Source organism: Somniosus microcephalus, chromosome 5, assembly GCF_052327205.1.
Source record: "Somniosus microcephalus isolate GS21.2 chromosome 5, FLI_Smic_1.0, whole genome shotgun sequence".
Lineage (NCBI taxonomy): Eukaryota > Metazoa > Chordata > Chondrichthyes > Squaliformes > Somniosidae > Somniosus > Somniosus microcephalus.
Window position 1 is genome coordinate 298,064,617 of NC_140991.1, and position 20,883 is coordinate 298,085,499.

At 51.1% G+C, this 20,883-nt stretch overlaps 1 protein-coding gene across 2 annotated transcripts in view; it reads left to right on the forward strand.

Annotated features, from left to right (window-relative positions):
* The window catches only part of bphl (biphenyl hydrolase like), a 45,905-nt gene extending 26,990 nt beyond the window's left edge, over nucleotides 1–18,915 (forward strand). For both annotated transcript variants that reach the window (XM_085989216.1, XM_085989217.1), the window contains exons 3-7: nucleotides 910–1,076; nucleotides 9,807–9,960; nucleotides 12,774–12,905; nucleotides 16,433–16,556; nucleotides 18,604–18,915. In XM_085989216.1, the coding sequence (XP_085845342.1) occupies nucleotides 910–1,076; nucleotides 9,807–9,960; nucleotides 12,774–12,905; nucleotides 16,433–16,556; nucleotides 18,604–18,700 (674 nt within the window). In that variant the 3' untranslated portion in view covers nucleotides 18,701–18,915. The remainder of the gene's footprint in view (nucleotides 1–909; nucleotides 1,077–9,806; nucleotides 9,961–12,773; nucleotides 12,906–16,432; nucleotides 16,557–18,603) is intronic.
* Nucleotides 18,916–20,883: the final 1,968 nt, after the last annotated feature.

A 20,883-nucleotide genomic window follows, 5' to 3' on the forward strand; every position in this document is an offset into this window, starting at 1 on the left:
CATACATTGCTCCTATAAGTACTGCAGAATAGCGTGCTGCTTCTTCTTAGGCAGTCCCTCGGAACTGAGGATGACTTGCTTCCACACTAAAAGTGAGTTCTCAGGTGACTGATGAGTCCAATGCGGGACCTACAGTCTCTGTCACAGGTGGGGCAGACGGTGGTTGAAGGGGCGGGTGGGTGGGGTGCTTGGGTTATCTGAGGAAGGGTGTTCTTGCCATGGATGGAGTGCAGCGAAGATTCACCAGACTGATACCTGGGATGGCAGGAATGACGTATGGAGAGAGATTGAGTCGATTAGGCTTATATTCGCTAGAGTTTAGAAGAATGAGAGGGGATCTCATTGAAACTTATAAATTCTAACAGGACTAGACAGACTAGATGCAGGAAGGATGTTCCCGATGGCAGGGGAGTCCAGAACCAGGGGTCACAGTCTAAGGATAAGGGGTAAGCCATTTAGGACAGAGATGAGGAGGAATTTCTTCACCCAGAGAGTGGTGAACCTGTGGAATTCTCTACCACAGAGGGCAGTTGAGGCCAACTTATATTAAATATATTCAAGAAGGAGTTAGAAATATTTCTTAAGGCTAAAGGGATCAAGGGATATGGAGAGAAAGCAGGGACAGGGTACTGAATTTGGATGATCAGCCATGATCTCATTAAATGGCGGAACAGGCTCGAGGGGCCGAATGGCCTACTCCTGCTCCTATCTTCTATGTTTCTATGTTGACGTGCGTTCCTTCCACTGTTTGCGCTTGGCTTCCGCTTGCTCCCGGCGAAGAGACGCGAGGTGTTCGGCACCTTCCCGGATAGTGTGCGCTGCACTGATGAACATACGTCTCAAAGCTGGCACGCTGCGTGTAACTTGTAAGACTGGGCAGATTTATATTCGGCCATGTTTTTCTTTCAGGAAGCAGTCAGACCGACTTCGGACCTCAGCTTAAGTCTTTGGACAAGGAGCGCTTCACAGTTGTTTGCTGGGATCCCCGGGGCTACGGACACTCCATCCCTCCACAACGAGAGTTTCCTTTGGATTTCTTTCATACGGATGCAAAAGACGCTGTGGATTTAATGCAGGTGAATACATTCTAAAAAATATCCCAAACTCCCCACTGCTGCTCAAGTCAGGCTCGGATCAAATTACAAAAGTACAAACATGGAACTTTGGTGGAATTATTACATTGTGAAGTTCTGCGCTTGTGAGCAGCGAGACACAGTCCAGTGGCTGGACACAGTTTTTGATGGTAATGTAATTGAGAGCCTTTTGGAAATGTACGATTCCAAACAGCATTCTATGAAGCATTTGTTTACACTTCTGTGTTGTTTCTATTTGCGCTTCATTTTATAATAGATATCAATCCAAAATTAAAGCAGCAAAAGAAAGGAAAACTCAAAAAGATAAGAAAGTGAGAAAAGAAATGGAAAATAAAAGTTAACGGAATTTAGTTATACTGGGGCAGAATCTGCAGTCGGTATAACGGTGTACTTATTAAAATTTACTTATGAGATGTGGGCGTCGCTGGCAAGGCCAGCATTTATTGCCCATCCCTAGTTGCCCTCGAGAAGGTGGTGGTGAGCCGCCTTCTTGAACCGCTGCAGTCCGTGTGGTGAAGGTACTCTCGAGTCCTTCCGCTGCCAAGGTCCTAAGCTCTGGAATTCCCTCCCTAAACTGCTCTGCCTCGCTATGTCTGCCTTGTCCTTTAAGATGCTCCTTCAAACCTACCTCTTTGTCCAAGCTTTTGGTCACCTGCCCTGATATCTCTTTATGTGGCTCGGTGTCAAATTTTGTTCAATAGTCGCTCCTGTGAAGCACCTTGGGATGTTTCACTCCATTAAAGGCGCTATATAAATGCAAGTTGTTGTTGTTGTTGTTGCAGTAATGAAGAGGGAGGAAAAGTATTCAGTGCATGGAGCTAATTTCTGTCTTCTAAAAATCTGCCTAAACAGTTTTATGTAGATGTATGTGCAGTGTCATGAGCGTTAATGTGTCTTCCTGGGGACAGACAGCTCCAAGTGAGATTTCAGGTCCATCTGAAATTGAAGCCTCCATTGCAATGAATGGGATTGCTCTGGAACACGCAAGGATGCCTCTTACATTGTATCAAGTCAAGGAGACCAGGCATAGTTGGTTTCTATTTGGGTGAGATATATATACAGGAAACTCTTTGGTATCCGGCACCGACGGGACCGGTGTGTTGCCGGCTGATTAAAAATTTCGGATGATGGAGAGGGTTATCTACCGAGGCTATTTTTAACAAACAAAAATAAAAAAAATCAAGAAATGTGCAGTATACAGTAATTGGGTACTCCCGGCAGCGCGGGAGAGTCAGGCTCCTGTTAGTGAGGTGTTCGGACTTCCGACAGCGCCAAGAAGCCGAGTAGTGGCAGTTTGGAGAACTACCCCCACTGACTAACTCGGCCACCGCGGGAGACTCGGACTCGGACTCGGCAACATTGCCAGTTATTGAGATGTTGTTTTCGGCGTATGAATTTTGCCAGTTAATAGAGAATTCCGGATATTTAGGTGCCGTTTAAACGAGAGTTTCCTGTGTGTATCTATATATATAAAAGGATATGTCTGTCTGTCTGTCTCTCTGTCTGTCTGTCTCTCTGTCTGTCTCTCTGTCTGTCTCTCTGTCTGTCTCTCTGTCTGGCTATACAATCAAAAGTTATAGAGCGTACCTACACATATGTTATATCAAAAGAAAGCTCATCATTAGGGGACTCTTGTAGACATATTTACTTTTTGCTCGGGCAAAAATTGTGCCGACGGTCGGACAAAAATTGTGCCGACGGTATCCAAAAAACGTTCAAAATTCCTCTCATTATCTGCTCATTTGCATCGAGTGGGGGCGGGTTCATTGTGTGTGCAGGCGGGCCATCCTACAGTTGAGTGACGTGATGATTGACCAATCCTACAGTTCAGTGACCTGACGGTTGACCAATCGGTGCGTGTGTGGGCGGGCCTTATCATTCTGAACCGAGGTGAGTCGCCGCCATCTTGATTCCAAACTTTTCATTTCTTTTTCCCGCTTTCTGTGTCTTTAAAAAAAAAAAGTTGCTTTTAAAACACATATTGTTTTTTAAAAAAGTTAATTACTTTCTAAATCTTTTATCTAATCTCATTAATTTTCCTACCTTTCCCCGTTTTTGCAGGTAGGCCTCGAAGCCTGGGCGTCTGTTGCCAGCCATGCTGGACCCTAGGCAATTGTTTTGTGGCAAGCTCCTCCCACCCCCCACCCCCCCTGCTGGGCCCGATTCCGAACCAGCGGCCAGCCATCTTGGTAAAGGCTGGCTGGGCTCACTGCAAGTTCCTCGCGCTTCATTCACGCTCGCGCTTCATTCACGCTCGCGCTGCATGGCGCACGCGCACCTCCACACAGAGCGCGGCAAGAGGGAAGCGAGCAGGTTAGCGGGGGGGGGGCTCCGGAGGGGAGGGGGAGCGGAGAGGGTTACCCTGGAAACCGGGCTCGCCAGCCGCAATCGGCCGTCTCAAGCCGCTCAGGCCCAGGCCCGGTCCCGGAGATCAGGAGGCAGAGAGGGGAGGAGGGTTACCAAGGCAACCGGGCCCAGCCAGCCGCAATCAGCCGTCTCAAGCCGCCTCAGGCCCGGCCTCGGGAGGGCGGGGCTCGGGCTGACCGGGGCGCTGCGCTCGGCATGTCAGTGCATGGGGCGGCATGGAGCTCAGCGGAGCCATCGCCGGCAGAGGGGAGAGGGTCTGCTGGCTCCCCCCCTCCCTTTCTCCCCCCCTCCTTCCCCCACCTCCCCCACCCCTCCCCTCCCCCCCCCTCTCCCCCTCCCCTCCCCCCCTCCCCCTCCCCTCCCCCTCTCCCCCTCCCCTCTCCCCCTCCCCTCTCCCCCTCCCCTCTCCCCCTCCCCTCTCCCACTCCCCTCTCCCTCTCCCCCTCCCCTCTCCCCCTCCCCTCTCCCCCTCCCCTCTGCCCCTCCCCTCTCCCCCCTCCCCTCCCCTTTCCCCCCTCCCCTCCCCTTTTCCCCTTTCCCCCCTCCCCTCCCCTCCCCTCCCATTACCCCCCTCCCCTCCCCTTCCCCCCTCCCCTTCCCCTTCCCCTCCCCTCCCCTTTCCCCTCCCCTCCCCTTTCCCCTCCCCTCCCCTTTCCCCTCCCCTCCCCCTCCCCTTTTCCCCCTCCCCCCCTCCCTCCCCCCTCCCCCCTCCCCTTCCTTTTCCCCCCTCCCCCCTCCCCTTTCCCCCTCCCCCCTCCCCTTTCCCCCCTCCCCTTTCCCCTCTCCCCTTTCCCCCCTCCCCTTTCCCCCCTCCCTTTCCCCCCTCCCCTTCCCCCCTCCCCTTCACCCCTCCCCTTCCCCCTCCGCTTCCCCCCTCCCCTTTCCCCCCTCCCCTTTCCCCCTCCCCTTTCCCCCTCCTTTCCCCCCTCCCCTTTCCCCCCTCCCCTTTCCCCCTCCCCTTTCCCCCTCCCCTTTCCCCCCTCCCCTTTCCCCCCTCACCTTTCCCCCCTCCCCTTTCCCCCCTCCCCTTTCCCCCCCTTCCTCCCCCCCTTCCTTCCCCCCCTTCCTTCCCCCCCTTCCCCACCCCCTTCCCCACCCGCTTCGGCCCCCTTCCCCCCAGTCGCTCTCTCTCTCTTCCCCCCAGTCGCTCGCTCTCTTCCCCCCAGTCGCTCGCTCTCTTCCCCCCAGTCGCTCGCTCTCTTCCCCCCAGTCGCTCGCTCTCTTCCCCCCAGTCGCTCGCTCTCTTCCCCCCAGTCGCTCGCTCTCTTCCCCCCAGTCGCTCGCTCTCTTCCCCCCAGTCGCTCGCTCTCTTCCCCCCAGTCGCTCGCTCTCTTCCCCCCAGTCGCTCGCTCTCTCACCCCCAGTCGCTCTCTCTCTCTCACCCCCAGTCGCTCTCTCTCTCACCCCCAGTCGCTCTCTCTCTTCCCCCCCAGTCGCTCTCTCTCTCACCCCCAGCCGCTCTCTCTCTCACCTCCAGTCGCTCTCTCTCTTCCCCCCAGTCGCTCTCTCTCTTCCCCCCAGTCGCTCTCTCTCTTCCCCCCCAGTCGCTCTCTCTCTTCCCCCCAGTCGCTCTCTCTCTTCCCCCCAGTCGCTCTCTCTCTTCCCCCCAGTCGCTCTCTCTCTTCCCCCCAGTCGCTCTCTCTCTTCCCCCCAGTCGCTCTCTCTCTTCCCCCCAGTCGCTCTCTCTCTTCCCCCCAGTCGCTCTCTCTCTTCCCCCCAGTCGCTCTCTCTCTTCCCCCCAGTCGCTCTCTCTCTTCCCCCCAGTCGCTCTCTCTCTTCCCCCCAGTCGCTCTCTCTCTTCCCCCCAGTCGCTCTCTCTCTTCCCCCCAGTCGCTCTCTCTCTTCCCCCCAGTCGCTCTCTCTCTTCCCCCCAGTCGCTCTCTCTCTTCCCCCCAGTCGCTCTCTCTCTTCCCCCCAGTCGCTCTCTCTCTTCCCCCCAGTCGTTCTCTCTCTTCCCCCCAGTCGCTCTCTCTCTTCCCCGCAGTCGCTCTCTCTCTTCCCCCCAGTCGCTCTCTCTCTTCCCCCCAGTCGCTCTCTCTCTTCCCCCCCAGTCGCTCTCTCTCTCTCCCCCCAGTCGCTCCCTCTCTCACCCCCAGTCGCTCTCTCTTCCCCCCAGTCGCTCTCTCTCTTCCCCCCAGTCGCTCTCTCTCTTCCCCCCAGTCGCTCTCTCTCTTCCCCCCAGTCGCTCTCTCTCTTCCCCCCAGTCGCTCTCTCTCTTCCCCCCAGTCGCTCTCTCTCTTCCCCCCAGTCGCTCTCTCTCTTCCCCCCAGTCGCTCTCTCTCTCACCCCCAGTCGCTCTCTCTCTCCCCCCCAGTCGCTCTCTCTCTCCCCCCCAGTCGCTCTCTCTCTCCCCCCCAGTCGCTCTCTCTCTCTCCCCCCAGTCGCTCCCTCTCTCACCCCCAGTCGCTCTCTCTCTCTCACCCCCAGTCGCTCTCTCTCTCACCCCCAGTCGCTCTCTCTCTTCCCCCCCAGTCGCTCTCTCTCTCACCCCCAGCCGCTCTCTCTCTCACCTCCAGTCGCTCTCTCTCTTCCCCCCAGTCGCTCTCTCTCTTCCCCCCAGTCGCTCTCTCTCTTCCCCCCCAGTCGCTCTCTCTCTTCCCCCCAGTCGCTCTCTCTCTTCCCCCCAGTCGCTCTCTCTCTTCCCCCCAGTCGCTCTCTCTCTTCCCCCCAGTCGCTCTCTCTCTTCCCCCCAGTCGCTCTCTCTCTTCCCCCCAGTCGCTCTCTCTCTTCCCCCCAGTCGCTCTCTCTCTTCCCCCCAGTCGCTCTCTCTCTTCCCCCCAGTCGCTCTCTCTCTTCCCCCCAGTCGCTCTCTCTCTTCCCCCCAGTCGCTCTCTCTCTTCCCCCCAGTCGCTCTCTCTCTTCCCCCCAGTCGCTCTCTCTCTTCCCCCCAGTCGCTCTCTCTCTTCCCCCCAGTCGCTCTCTCTCTTCCCCCCAGTCGCTCTCTCTCTTCCCCCCAGTCGCTCTCTCTCTTCCCCCCAGTCGCTCTCTCTCTTCCCCCCAGTCGTTCTCTCTCTTCCCCCCGTCGCTCTCTCTCTTCCCCGCAGTCGCTCTCTCTCTTCCCCCCAGTCGCTCTCTCTCTTCCCCCCAGTCGCTCTCTCTCTTCCCCCCCAGTCGCTCTCTCTCTCTCCCCCCAGTCGCTCCCTCTCTCACCCCCAGTCGCTCTCTCTCTCTCACCCCCAGTCGCTCTCTCTCTCACCCCCAGTCGCTCTCTCTCTCACCCCCAGTCGCTCTCTCTCTCCCCCCCAGTCGCTCTCTCTCTTTCCCCCCAGTCGCTCTCTCTCTCACCCCCAGTCGCTCTCTCTCTTCCCCCCAGTCGCTCTCTCTCTTCCCCCCCCCAGTCGCTCTCTCTCTTCCCCCCCAGTCGCTCTCTCTCTTCCCCCAGTCGCTCTCTCTCTTCCCCCCCAGTCGCTCTCTCTCTTCCCCCCCCCACTCGCTCTCTCTCTCCCCCCCAGTCGCTCTCTCTCTCACCCCCAGTCGCTCTCTCTCTCACCCCCAGTCGCTCTCTCTCTTCCCCCCAGTCGCTCTCTCTCTTCCCCCCAGTCGCTCTCTCTCTTCCCCCCAGTCGCTCTCTCTCTTCCCCCCAGTCGCTCTCTCTCTTCCCCCCAGTCGCTCTCTCTTCCCCCCAGTCGCTCTCTCTCTTCCCCCCAGTCGCTCTCTCTCTTCCCCCAGTCGCTCTCTCTCTTCCCCCCAGTCGCTCTCTCTCTTCCCCCCAGTCGCTCTCTCTCTCACCCCCAGTCGCTCTCTCTCTCCCCCCCAGTCGCTCTCTCTCTCCCCCCCAGTCGCTCTCTCTCTCCCCCCCAGTCGCTCTCTCTCTCCCCCCCAGTCGCTCTCTCTCTCCCCCCCAGTCGCTCTCTCTCTCCCCCCCAGTCGCTCTCTCTCTCACCCCCAGTCGCTCTCTCTCTCACCCCCAGTCGCTCTCTCTCTCACCCCCAGTCGCTCTCTCTCTTCCCCCCCAGTCGCTCTCTCTCTCACCCCCAGCCGCTCTCTCTCTCACCTCCAGTCGCTCTCTCTCTCCCCCCCAGTCGCTCTCTCTCTCACCCCCAGTCGCTCTCTCTCTTCCCCCCAGTCGCTCTCTCTCTTCCCCCCCCAGTCGCTCTCTCTCTTCCCCCCCAGTCGCTCTCTCTCTTCCCCCAGTCGCTCTCTCTCTTCCCTCCCAGTCGCTCTCTCTCTTCCCCCCCCCACTCGCTCTCTCTCTCCCCCCCAGTCGCTCTCTCTCTCACCCCCAGTCGCTCTCTCTCTCACCCCCAGTCGCTCTCTCTCTTCCCCCCAGTCGCTCTCTCTCTTCCCCCCAGTCGCTCTCTCTCTTCCCCCCAGTCGCTCTCTCTCTTCCCCCCAGTCGCTCTCTCTCTTCCCCCCAGTCGCTCTCTCTCTTCCCCCCAGTCGCTCTCTCTCTTCCCCCCAGTCGCTCTCTCTCTACCCCCCAGTCGCTCTCTCTCTTCCCCCCAGTCGCTCTCTCTCTTCCCCCCAGTCGCTCTCTCTCTTCCCCCCAGTCGCTCTCTCTCTTCCCCCCAGTCGCTCTCTCTCTTCCCCCCAGTCGCTCTCTCTCTTCCCCCCCAGTCGCTCTCTCTCTCCCCCCCAGTCGCTCTCTCTCTCACCCCCAGTCGCTCTCTCTCTCCCCCCCAGTCGCTCTCTCTCTCCCCCCCAGTCGCTCTCTCTCTCACCCCCAGTCGCTCTCTCTCTCACCCCCAGTCGCTCTCTCTCTCACCCCCAGTCGCTCTCTCTCTTCCCCCCCAGTCGCTCTCTCTCTCACCCCCAGCCGCTCTCTCTCTCACCTCCAGTCGCTCTCTCTCTCCCCCCCAGTCGCTCTCTCTCTCACCCCCAGTCGCTCTCTCTCTCACCCCCAGTCGCTCTCTCTCTCACCCCCAGTCGCTCTCTCTCTCACCCCCAGTCGCTCTCTCTCTCACCCCCAGCCGCTCTCTCTCTCACCTCCAGCCGCTCTCTCTCTCACCCCCAGCCGCTCTCTCTCTCACCTCCAGCCGCTCTCTCTCTCACCCCCAGCCGCTCTCTCTCTCACCCCCAGTCGCTCTCTCTCTCACCCCCAGTCGCTCTCTCTCTCTCTTCCAACAACAACATGCCCTCAAAAGACCCTCGGCACCGCCAGGCACTTCAGCTAGTATATATTTGGGGGTGCCTGGCGTTGTGTGTATATATATATATATATATATAGGAATATTTAAATAGACATCAGCGCAGTTCTTTGAACGAATACTGCTCCCCCATGGCTTTTCTTCCCCTTTGATTTGGAAAGTAGACTAGAACTCGGGGGGCTCTGAAACATTGATGTACGCTGTAACAATCTGATACATTCACTCCGCTCAGTACATTAGTGTGTTTGGATAAGTTTGATGCTTTGTTTTGTTTAATTTATTCTCTGTGTCCTCTGACTGTATTCCGCAGTTATTTTCTTCTGTCTGTCTTTTCGCTGTACTCTGTTCAAGGGAAGAAAGGATTAACTAGAGAAAGAGCATGCGACTTTCACACGCAGGCTCAGCATAGCCTCTGTGGAGGATTGTAAGATGTGTTGCCTTTGTCGACAGTTAACATGTAATCTCTCCTGAGTGTGTAAGGCCATTGAGTGCTCTGGACTTTTGCTGTTGGGAGCTAAGAGGAACGATGCAGAATGAGTTAGTCTCTTAAGAACAACGGGGTTTGACGTAGTTGAGCTTCCGAGCAACTGGGCCGAGTGAGGACAAGCCTGAAGTTAAGGTGAGCAGAACATTCACTGTCAGCTGTGGCTCAGTGGGTAGCACACTCGCCTCTGAGTCAGAAGGTTGTGGGTTCAAGTCCCACTCCAGAGACTTGAGCACATAAATCTAGGCTGACACTCCAGTGCAGTGCTGAGGGAGTGCTGCACTGTTGGAGGTGCCGTCTTTCGGAAGAGAGGCCCTGTCTGCTCTCTCAGGTGGACGTATAAGATCCCATGGCACTATTTCGAAGAAGAGCAGGGGAGTTATCCCCGGTGTCCTGGCCAATATTTATCCCTCAACCAACATCATAAAAACAGATTATCTGGTCATTATCACATTGCCGTTTGTGGGAGCTTGCTGTGCGCAAATTGGCTGCCGCGTTTCCCACATTACAACAATGACTACACTTCAAAAAGTACTTCATTGGCTGTAAAGCGCTTTGAGAAGTCCGGTGGTCGTGAAAGGCGCTATAGAAATGCAAATCTTTCTTTCTTTCTTATGGGAGGGCGGGGGGAGTTATCAGCTGTGACCTGATATATGCTTCTGCATTCAGCCTCATGGCTGGTCCAAAATGCCCAGGTACTGCATCACAAGGCATGTCCGAGATATCAATTATCATATCATGGCAAAGTATCATGCATCTTGTCATTCATTCCAGGCATTACACTTCAAGAAATTTTCTCTTCTGGGCTGGAGCGATGGCGGAATAACAGCTCTAATTGCTGCCTCTAAATATCCCAGTCTGGTTCACAAATTGGTTGTGTGGGGTGCAAATGCCTTTGTTACTCAGGAAGACATAAAAATTTATAACTGTGAGTATGTTTTTTGTGTTAACACTGAAATACGTAGACAATTATCTTTCCCGTCACCCCCACCCCCCGCCCCCCCCGCCAGTGCCGGCACTTACCGGAGGGTCCGAAATTAGTTTTCCGAGATGGGAGAACTGCCTGTGGAGGTGCGACCGGCACCGGCAGCTTGTCAGACCTATTGAAATGAGGCCTGAGGCCCAATTTCGAGCCGGCCTCGGGCTTCCCGCTTGGGACTCACACAGCCTGCATAGGACTGATCCTGGGCCCGAATACAGACACAGTTTTACGTTAAACAACCCCTACACTAACCAGAGCAATAATATTGGAGAGGGAAATCTAGGCCCATATGTTAGAAAAATCCTTATTCGCCTCAACCTGTTACATCAACCAAAATTACGTAGAGTTAATGAAACAAAATCAGGGACTAACAGTGAAAAGTGAATTGTTTTTTGCGAGAGTAGGGGCTTGTATCTTACCCCTTCATTTTCCTTTGTTTTTTCCCCAATCTGGATTCCCTACAACATGCAGCTCCTGTGGCTTAGATGGCAATGGTTAACCTTCTGCTCCTCCACCTATGCTGTTCTTGAGTCAGCTGAAAAGAGGTGTTTGACAACAGCCTGGCGGAGAGGGGCAGATGGATTTTCCTCTGCTATGCTGCCTAAAAAGGGGTGGTATAGCAATGGAGAATCAGCGAAAATGAGGTGCGGAGGAACACCACCGGATCCCTACACCTAAGAATGCGACTTCGGATTCCCCTCCCCCCCCGCCCCGGCTGCCTGACCCTCGCCTGCCCTCCCGCACTTAAATGACAGCGGAGAACGAGGTTAGGGAAACCAGTCTGACCTTGGGTAAGACCTCCAAAGGGGTGGCAGTACTTACAGCGGCAAGAAAACCACCGATGGGCCTAATGGAGGGACAGGACCTGGTCGTGGCCCCCTTTCCCTCTCTACTTCTCCCAAACCTTCGTCAAAGGTGGCCTCACCTCACTCGGAAGCTTTTGTTAAATTTATTAATTATGGGGGGAAAATTCGGTTGCTTTGTGCCTCCCGTTAGCGCCCTAAGAGGACGCAAAGCAACTAGTGCCCGGGCGCGGCGCCGCCAACGCCTCCCGCGAAATTCAGTGGGAGGTTAGCGGCGGCGGTAACCATTAGCGCGCCGCCGGCGATGAAGTCATCGCCCTGCTCGCACCCCGGCCGCGATCTTCGGTCGCGCCCCCTGACTTATCGCCAGACGCTATGTCCGACGGAGTCAGGGGGGCGTACCTGCGGCCGGGGAGGTGCTAATTAAAGGTGAAGTGCCGGGCGGCCATTTTTGTTGCTGGCCACCTGCCAGCACCTGCCTCCGCTCCCATCCCCGGCCTCCTGACTTGCTCCCCCCGCGGAGTGCCGGCTGCGCTCCATGAGCCCGGCACTTCTCTCGAGTGCCGGGCTCTTTTGCCAGCACACCGATCCCCGGTGGCCCAGCTGGGCCCCGGGTCGCGCTGCACTAGGCCCCTTCCCTTTAAGAAGGGGAGGAAGGCCGGCAATACCTCGGCACGACTTGCCGCGATATTCCCTCGCAGCGCCCCAAGAGGGAGGGGGGGGCGCTTCCAGTAGCGCCCCGCTTCCCTCTTGGGGCGCTACCACTCAATTTCGGCTGCAGGGGCGCTAATGGCAAAGTTAGCGCCCCACAGGAGGCATGACTCAATTTCTCCCCCAATGTCTTTGGGACGCGGTTGCCCCCTTTAGCAGTGGCTCCTTCTCCTTATGGCACTACAGTGGGTGTCTCACTGTAGCCCTGCCAAATGTTGCGGCCCGTTACTGGCCAGGCTCCCACTGGGACCCGCCCGCCACCTCTTCAATTAGACCTGACCCACAAAACCAGCTCGGGGTCACGGCGGGTTTGGGACGGCGAGAAAAAAAATCCTGCCCCAACCCATCTCCAGCGGCACCACTGATGGAAAATCCTACCCGATGTGTCCGATTTCTCCGCTTTGTTCAGCAGCTGCTCAATGCAGATGAGACGAGGAACTGAACTCCACTGAGGGAGCAAACCTAAATCTTTCTTTCCATGGCACGGCAGTTCATTTCTACCCAGCGTTCTTACTTAGAGTTTCAGCCTCACTACTCTGCTTCCAAAAGTATAACAGCTAAATTAAAAGTTATTTTCAAAAATGTTGTATAAATAATCTTAAAGCCACAATTTGCCCTCAATCTCAGTCCAAAAGTGCTGTGCGCTGATCTACTATTAGAAGACATTCATAATATACCACAGCTTCACCTTGCTTACTGGGAAGGCTTTGTCCTTTCTGACTGGGAAGACTGAATATCAGGTTTATTCTCTAAACTGTTCGGCCATGAAATTCCGCAGGGGTTTTCTCGACCTCCCGCTGTAATGGTGTAATTGGCTGAAGGCGGTCCTTTACACCATTTCTCTGGTGGTTCCACTGGTTTGCCACCGAGGTTACAGCAGGAGACTGGGAGAACCGCCTGGAATTTCACTTTTACTTAGAATCATAGAATGGTTACAGCACAGAAGGAGGCCATTTGGCCCCTCGAGCCCGTGCTGGCTCTCTGCAAGAGCACTTCAGCTAGTCCTACTCCCCCCCGCCCTTTCCCTGTAGCCCTGCAAATTCTTTTCCTTCAGTTCTTGAAAGCCACGATTGAATCTGCCTCCGTCGCCCTTTCAGGCAGTGCACTCCAGATCCTAACCACTCGCTGCATAAAAAAGTTTTTCCTCATGTCGTCTTTGGTTCTTCTGCCAATCACCACTTTGTGGTAGTGTTGTTTGCCACTGTTTCCAGCACGTTGATCCTAACCAGCCCTGCATTATTCCAGCTGTTCGAGATGTCTCAAGGTGGAGTGAAAACATGAGAAAGCCTATGGTGGAAATGTACGGGACTGAATATTTCGCTCAGACCTGGGCTGCCTGGGTAGATGGCATCAGTGAATTTCAAAAAGGAACAGATGGTAAGATCGGTGTGGGAAATGAAGATGATGCAGGTGGATTTGCCAAGGGGGTGGATCTCAGGGAACGGACATGAACACCTAAAGCTAGGCTGACACTCCCAGTGCAGTACTGAGGGTGCGCTGCACTGTCGGAGGTGCCGTCTTTCAGATGAGTCGTTAAACCGAGGCCCTGCCTACCCTCTCAGGTGGACCTAAAAGATCCCATGGCCACTATTTTGAAGAAGAGCAGGGGAGTTATCCCCGGTGTCCTGGCCAATGCTTCTCCCTCAACCAACATAACTAAACCAGATTATCTGGTCATTATCACATTGCTGTTTGTGGGAGCTTGCTGTGTGCAAATTGGCTGCCACGTTTCCCACATTACAACAGTGACTCCACTTCAAAAGTACTTCATTGGCTGTAAAGCACTTTGAGACGTCCGGTGGTCGTGAAAGGCGCTATATAAATGCAAGTCTGTCTTTCTTTATGTAGAGTGATCCATTAATGACAAGGCTGCCGGAATACATATCAGGAAAGGATAAACAGGCTGGGTCTCTTTTCTCTTGAAAAAAGAAGGCTGAGGGGTGATGTAATAGAGGTCTTTAAAATTATGAAAGGTTTTGATAGAGTGGATACAGAGAGAATGTTTCCACTTGTGGGGAAGAGCATAACTAGAGGCCATCAATATAAGATAGTCACCAAGAAATCCAATAGGGAATTCAGAAGGAACTTCTTTACCCAGAGAGTGGTGAGAATGTGGAACTCGCTACCACAGGGAGTGGTTGAAGCGAATAGTATAGATGCAGTTAAGGGGAGGCTGGACAAGCATATGAGGGAGAAGGGAATAGAGGGTTATGCTGATAGATTTAGATGAGGAAAGACGGGAGGAGGCTCGAGTGGAGCATAAACGCCGGCATGGACTGGTTGGGCCGAATGGCCTGTTTCTGTGTCGTATATCCGATGTAATCCTATGTAGGCTAAACTTGCAGCTCTGAGCATTCCTTATTTCACTAGTTGTTTTCACAGCAGTGTGTTTTATTTTTTGCTGATAAAAAGCATTAAAATTAGTTTAAGCTGTTGGTTCTTTTGTGAGATTTTTGATTTAAAAGACCAGGAAACCCTCATGTATCAATTATGATAATTTGCAGTTTCCTGTTAAGTTATTACAGTGCAAATACATTTTGAGCCTAATTGGCAGATTCAGTTATACATTTCCTTGCTTAATTTCTGCGACTACAATCCTTGATGAAGCAACCACTGGAAATGAGCTTAGCATTGATTACAGAGTTAAAGGTGAGCATTGATATAAATGTTAAACATGCAGCACAAGCAGCTGTGAAAAACTGCTCGACAATATAGACCTTCCTCATTGTGACATTGTCCGACAAACCAAACCTCTGATCTAATGTGTCATTTACAGATCCACCACTAATTGAGAAATCATATAAAATATTTTTTGTAATGGCTGACAAAGACAGCTTTACATAGAGATTATTTTAATACCGAAAGGAAGACTTGCCTTTATATAGCTCCTTTCACAACCTCCAGGATGTCCCAAAGTGCTTTACAGCCAATGATGTACTTTTGAAGTGTCGTCACTGTTACAATGTAGGAAACAGGGCAGCCAATTTGTACACGGCAAGCTCTCACAAGCAGCAGATAGCCTGGCTAGCTCTACTTTGTGGAGAAAAAGCTCCGCCAATAGCTCAAAATGCCTAGTGTGTGTTGATTAAATCTGAGGGTTTTATTGAAGAAGTGACTAATTGGAGAGCTAAAAGGAATGCAGTAGATGTAGTGACGTGAATCAGTCATTCATGAAAGAAAGACTTATGAAATAATACTGAGCGGCCTGCGGGTGGCGCTGTCCAGGGAGAGTATAAATACTCGGGCACGGGCCCAGCTTGCGCAGGACATTCTTAACCGGAACTAGTGAAGGACACAACTAGACCTCCATGTTGTAAAACAGTTGATTAAAGCTTTGTTTAACGCTTAGACCAAGTGCCTAATAGTGTTCTTACGTCATGTAGTGTATATGGATTTTCAGAAGCCATTCTATAAGGTGTCTCACAAGAGGCATGTCAGAAAAATCCAGCTGTGTGGTGTAAGAGGAAGCGCAGCAGCATAGATAGAAAGTTGGTTGGGAGACAGGAAACGGAGTTAGGGGATTGAAGAAGGGTTTGAAGTGGTGTATCCCAGGGCTCAGTGCTGGGGCAGCTTTTGTTCTCGGTATGTGTAGATGATTTCGACTTGTGTATAGGGAACACAATTGCAAAATTTGCTGAGGAGACAAAAGTAGGAGGTTTGGAAAACAGTGCTGAAGACTGTAAAAGACTTCAAGAACATATCGGCAGGTTAGTGAAATGGATAGGCAGGTGGCGGGTGCAACCTAATGTGGCTAAATTTGAGCTAAACATTTTAGGAGAAAAACAAGCAATGGAAGTATACACTCAATGGAAAGTCACTGTATGAATAGAGAGACCTAAGGGCTCAAATACATAATTCCCTGAAAGCATAAGTGCAGGTAGACAGAGCCATAAAAATGGCTAGTACAATTTTGGATTTCATTAATGGGGGCATTGAGTACAAGAGTAAAGAGGTAATGGTGAATTTATATAAAACAATGGTTCGGCCACAGTTAAGGTACTGTGCTACATTATAGAAGGGACATTAAAGTCATAGAGAGTGCACAACATAGGTGTACCAGGATGATATCAGACATGGGACACTATAGTTATGTGGAGAAACTTGATATGAGGAGAGACTTCATCTTCTGAACTTGCTGACCAATTTGCGCATTAATAACATAGAAACATAGAAGATAGGAGCAGGAGTAGGCCATTCGGCCCCTCTAGCCTGCTCCGCCATTCAATGCGATCATGGTTGATCATCCAAATTCAGTACCCTGTCCCTGCTTTCTCCCCATATCCCTTGATCCTCTTAGCCTTAAGAAATTTATCTAACTCATTCTTGAATATATTTAATGAACTGGCCTCAACTGCCTTCTGTGGCAGAGAATTCCACAGGTTCACCACTCTCTGGGTGAAGAAATTCCTCCTCATCTCAGTCCTAAATGGCTTACCCCTTATCCTTAGACTGTGACCCCTGGTTCTGGACTCCCCCGCCATCGGGAACAGCCTTCCTGCATCTAGTCTGTCTAGTCCTGTTAGAATTTTATAAGTTTCAATGAGATCCCCTCTCATTCTTCTAAACTCTAGCGAATATAAGCCTAGACGTGTGTCGTTAACCTGCCGTTATATTTCGAGCAAGACCCGGCCCAATAAATCTTCCTCTTTCAGATCCTGATTAACCTGATGTGCGGTTAACATTTTCAGTTTTTATATAGAAAGAGATTGCGTTCATAAATTATTCAAAGCTATGTCTATGTGGGTGAAGTACTATCTAAGTTTGTAAAATAAAAAAGATGGGGAGCTAAGGTTGATATCCTGATTGTTTTTTTGATACTGTACGCATAAAAAGCATTACTGCATTTGAAAAAAATTCTGATATGTCATCCGACATATGTTTGTTCATATGTGTTTCTATTGTAGGAAATATTTGCCAAGATCTTCTTCCGCTAATCAAATGTCCTACACTCATCGTTCATGGAGAGAAAGACCCTGTCGTGCCAAGAATTCACCCAGACTACCTGCACAAGCACATCAAGGGTTCCAGGTGAGATGATCGGTGTATTGTTGATTTAATTTGTCTAGGGATGTGCTTCTTAGTGAGAAAATCCCCAGAGTGGTGTCAATGCAGGATGAAGTGTGGGGAAATCCAGGAATATTTGACTTTTTTTACATCCAGAACCAGTTACAGGAAAATCCCTTTATTCTGTAACAGGGGTGCACATGTACATTAAAACTCAATGGGGATCATTTTCACCTTCAGTGGAAATGAAGGTCAGGCTGGTTCCTGGGATGGGGGGGATTGTCCTATGAGGAGACATTGAGTAGACTAGGCCTATATTCTCTAGAGTTTAGAAGCATGAGAGGTGATCTCATTGAAACATACAACATTCTTACAGGACTTGACAGGGTAGATGCAGGGAGGATGTTTCCCCTGGCTGGGGAGACTAGAACCAGGGGTCACAGTCTCAGAATAAGGGGTCGGCCATTTAGGACTGAGATGAGGAGAAATTTCTTCACTCAGAGGGTGGTGAATCTTTGGAATTCTCTACCCCAGAGGGCTGTGGAGGCTCAGTTGTTGAGTATATTCAAGACAGAGATCGATAGATTTTTGAATATTAAGGGAATCAAGGGATATGGGGATAGTGCAGGAAAGTGGAGATGAGGTAGAAGATCAGCCAAGATCTTATTGAATGGCGGAGCAGGCTCGAAGGGCCAAATGGCCGACTCCTGCTCCTATTTCTTATGTTCTTAAAATCAGGTGGGTTCTATAACGGGCGGGCAATCCGCAGGTGAAAGTCACCCCCAGTGCTACCGTGTGGAGACGGGCACAGGTTGCGGCTGCCATTCTGCTCCACTCCCAATTTGTGCCACACCGAGTGGGATTGTGCCAAACAGAGACTGCAATAGCTGCCAGTTTTGGCACTCGGTGTTGGCATTAATCACATACAGCAAGATGGAGAGTAAAGTTCTCTCTCCTCCCCAACAATGTTCATTAGCCCCAATATCATAAACTGTTGAATTGAACATGGCTGTTACAGATTAAACAGTGTACATGCTCTGAACACATAGGAATTAGGATTGCTAAAGAAACTCACAAACTTTCTGTGTTATTCTGCATGACAAATAAGGTTGGTGAGCAACATGAGGTTATGGTATAGTGGCGATAACGGAGACCTGGCACAAACAAGGATAGGACTGGGAACTGAACTTTCCTGGCTACAATGTATTCAGGAGGGATAGGAAGGGAAAAAAGGAAGTGGTGGGGGGGTTACATAGAAACATAGAAGATAGGAGCAGGAGTAGGCCATTCGGCCCCTCCAGCCTGCTCCGCCATTCAATGCAATCATGGCTGATCATCCAAATTCAGTACCCTGTCCCTGCCTTCTCCCCATATCCCTTGATCCCTTTAGCCTTAAGAAATATATCCAACTCCTTCTTGAATATATTTAATGAATTGGCCTCTACTGCCTTCTGTGGTAGAGAATTCCACAGGTTCACCACTCTCTGGGTGAAGAAATTCCTCCTCATTTCTGTCCTAAATGGCTTACCCCTTATCCTTAGACTGTGACCCATGGTTCTGGACTCCCCGACCATCAGGAACAGCCTTCCTGCATCTAGTCTGTCCAGTCTTGTCAGAATTTTATAAGTTTCAATGAGAGGTGGTTAGGGGGTGGGTGGTGTGGCAATAATGATCAAAGATAATGGCCGGAATTTTGCCTACCTGGGCGGGTCCGGTGCGGCCGGTGTCCATGGCGGGTCGCGACCCCACTGCTGGCTGCATGGACCGAATGGCCTCCTGCTGTGCTGTAAGAGTCTATGAACAGCACAACATAATCACCGTACAAGTCACATTTACATGATATTTCTTATCTCCTCTAAGTGTAGAACAGGACTTATGCACCAGTGGAGGTTATAATGGGCAGTTTTACCAATTTGCACACTTGCTGCAGAGCTTCACTGACCAGGAGCGCATGTCAGGCATTCGGTTGCATGAATTTGTAAAATGATCCCCATACTCTGAACTTTCCGGAACCTCCTTTAAAACTCGCCATCTCCTAACTGCGATTCTCTTTTCGTTTCCCTGTCTACAGACTGCACCTGATGGCAGAAGGCAAACACAACCTGCATTTGCGGTTTGCTAAAGAATTTAACCGTCTTGCGGAAGATTTTTTAGTATCATCAGACTGACAGTTTGTGCAGCAGCGCCGGCAGCCAGAGCTCCGACATTCACTTAATCTGAAGACAGCCGCCTTTCTGTAACTGGTACATTGTCAATAAAATCACATTTCCTGCCGCAGATACGGAGGGTGGCACAGCATACGGAATGCACTTGAACCAAACGCATCTATCATCTGAGCAATTGTCCAGGTCAACCATTTAAATAAATACACATTAAAAATTAATTCTGTTGCTGCAAATATTCAACTGAGTCTTCTACGTCCCTCAAATATTAGTTTCATTAGTGGAAATGGTGGAACTTGAATCCGTCACTAATGGCAGCTGACTTTTGGCTCCCTGCCCGGCAACGCCTCAATTTTAAAATTCTCATCCTTGTCTTCAAATCTCTCCAGGGCCTCGCCCCTCCCTATCGCTGTAACCTCCTCCAGCCCTACAGCCCTCCGAAATCAGTCATGATCTTATTAAATGGCGGAGCAGGCTCGAAGGGCCGAATGGCCTACGCCTGCTCCTATTTCTTATGTTCTTACATTCTTATGAGAAATCAGCACTCCTCCAATTCTGGCCTCTCGCGCTCCTCGATTTTCATCACTCCACCATTGGCGGCCATGCCTTCAGCTACCAAGACCCTAAGCTCTGGAATTCCTTCCCTAAACCTCTCGGCCTCTTGACCGCTCTCTCCTCCATTAAGACGCTTGTTAAAACCCACCCCTTTGACAAAGCTTTTGGTCACCTGACCTAATATCTCTCTGTGTGGCTCGGTGTCAAAATTTTGTTTTATAATACTCCTGTGAAGCGCCTTGGGAGGTTTTACTATATTACAGGTGCTATATAAATGCAAGTTGTTGTTGTTGAGTGGCCTTCTGTTAGGCCTGCCATTGCCTGGTTTCAATAAAACTAGCAGAGCAACCCAAGCAGAAGAGCTGAAATAACCAATATATATCGGTTAAGTTAAAAGGTGCTTTATATTGAAGGTTCTCCCTCCTCCTGTAACGCTCTCCTTTTAGAGCAGGCACTCTGCTTATTAAGTAGCTTTTATTTTGCCGCACACTTTAATTTTTCTCTGTGTGTAACTGTTGACTGCCTAATAAAGTTTCCATTTGCTTTGAAAGAACCCGCCCTCCATCTCCTCATGAGTGCGCTGTTTGCAGTTGACATGGCAACCAGGTGAACTGCTCCTTGGCCAGTGTCTCTTGTTCTTGATTTGATTTTTAAATGACGAGTATGTGGTCATATTCCAGGGACATGTCCAGCATCCGTTCAGAAACGCATTTGCCAGGAATTTGTCAAATTGAATTCAGATATTCTCAGTCAACTGAAATTGCTCTCAATTTTATATATATATATTTTTTTTTAATGTATATCTATATCTAATTATAATAAAAGTATTATGTGTCGCGCGCACGTCCTTAATTACAGTGTCATGATTTTTGAGTCACACTTTGTTAGTCGGCTCAAAAGTAAAATGGCAGCAAATCGGAATGGAAGAGATAAATCTAAAGCAAGGTAAGTGACTAGTAATCAGCCAATGAGAAATTACTAAGAAAGAATTTGCATTTATATAGCACCTTATTGTTAAGTCTGTGTGTTCTAGTTATTGTTAATAAGAATCACTGCACACAGACCACAAGAGTAAATTCAACAGGTCTTTACTATTCGGAGGTCAAGCTGAACTGCCCAATAAATCACTACACAGCACTTATATACCGGTGGTCACCACCGGTATTACAGTATACAGCAGCCAAGATAAAGTAGTGCATCTCTTAAAATAGTTCTCTTAAAGGTGGAACGGTTACATACACCACAATCCTCCCTTTTTAGCTTAACAGTATATATTCCCCATTAAACATAACATAATAACATATATACACAACTTCATGTAAAAACAGTTCACAGATTCAGTCTCTGAGGAGGCCTCCTGATCCGAGACGGATAACGCCTTTCAGGGGTCTCTGGTTCTCGTTGCTGGGGTGACTCATCTAGTTGATCCCCTATGGATAGGACACCATCATCAGGTATATTCACTTCTGAGGTAGATGCGTCAGGTTCACTAACTTCCTCCACGGTTGTCTCTGTCGTAACCATGGGCTCGACCCTTGTTCTCGATCCCACCAGTTGGTCAGCATGACGTCGCATTACATTTTCACCAACATCTACCGTGTACATCAGGGGTCCTTGTCTGGCCCGAATTGTTC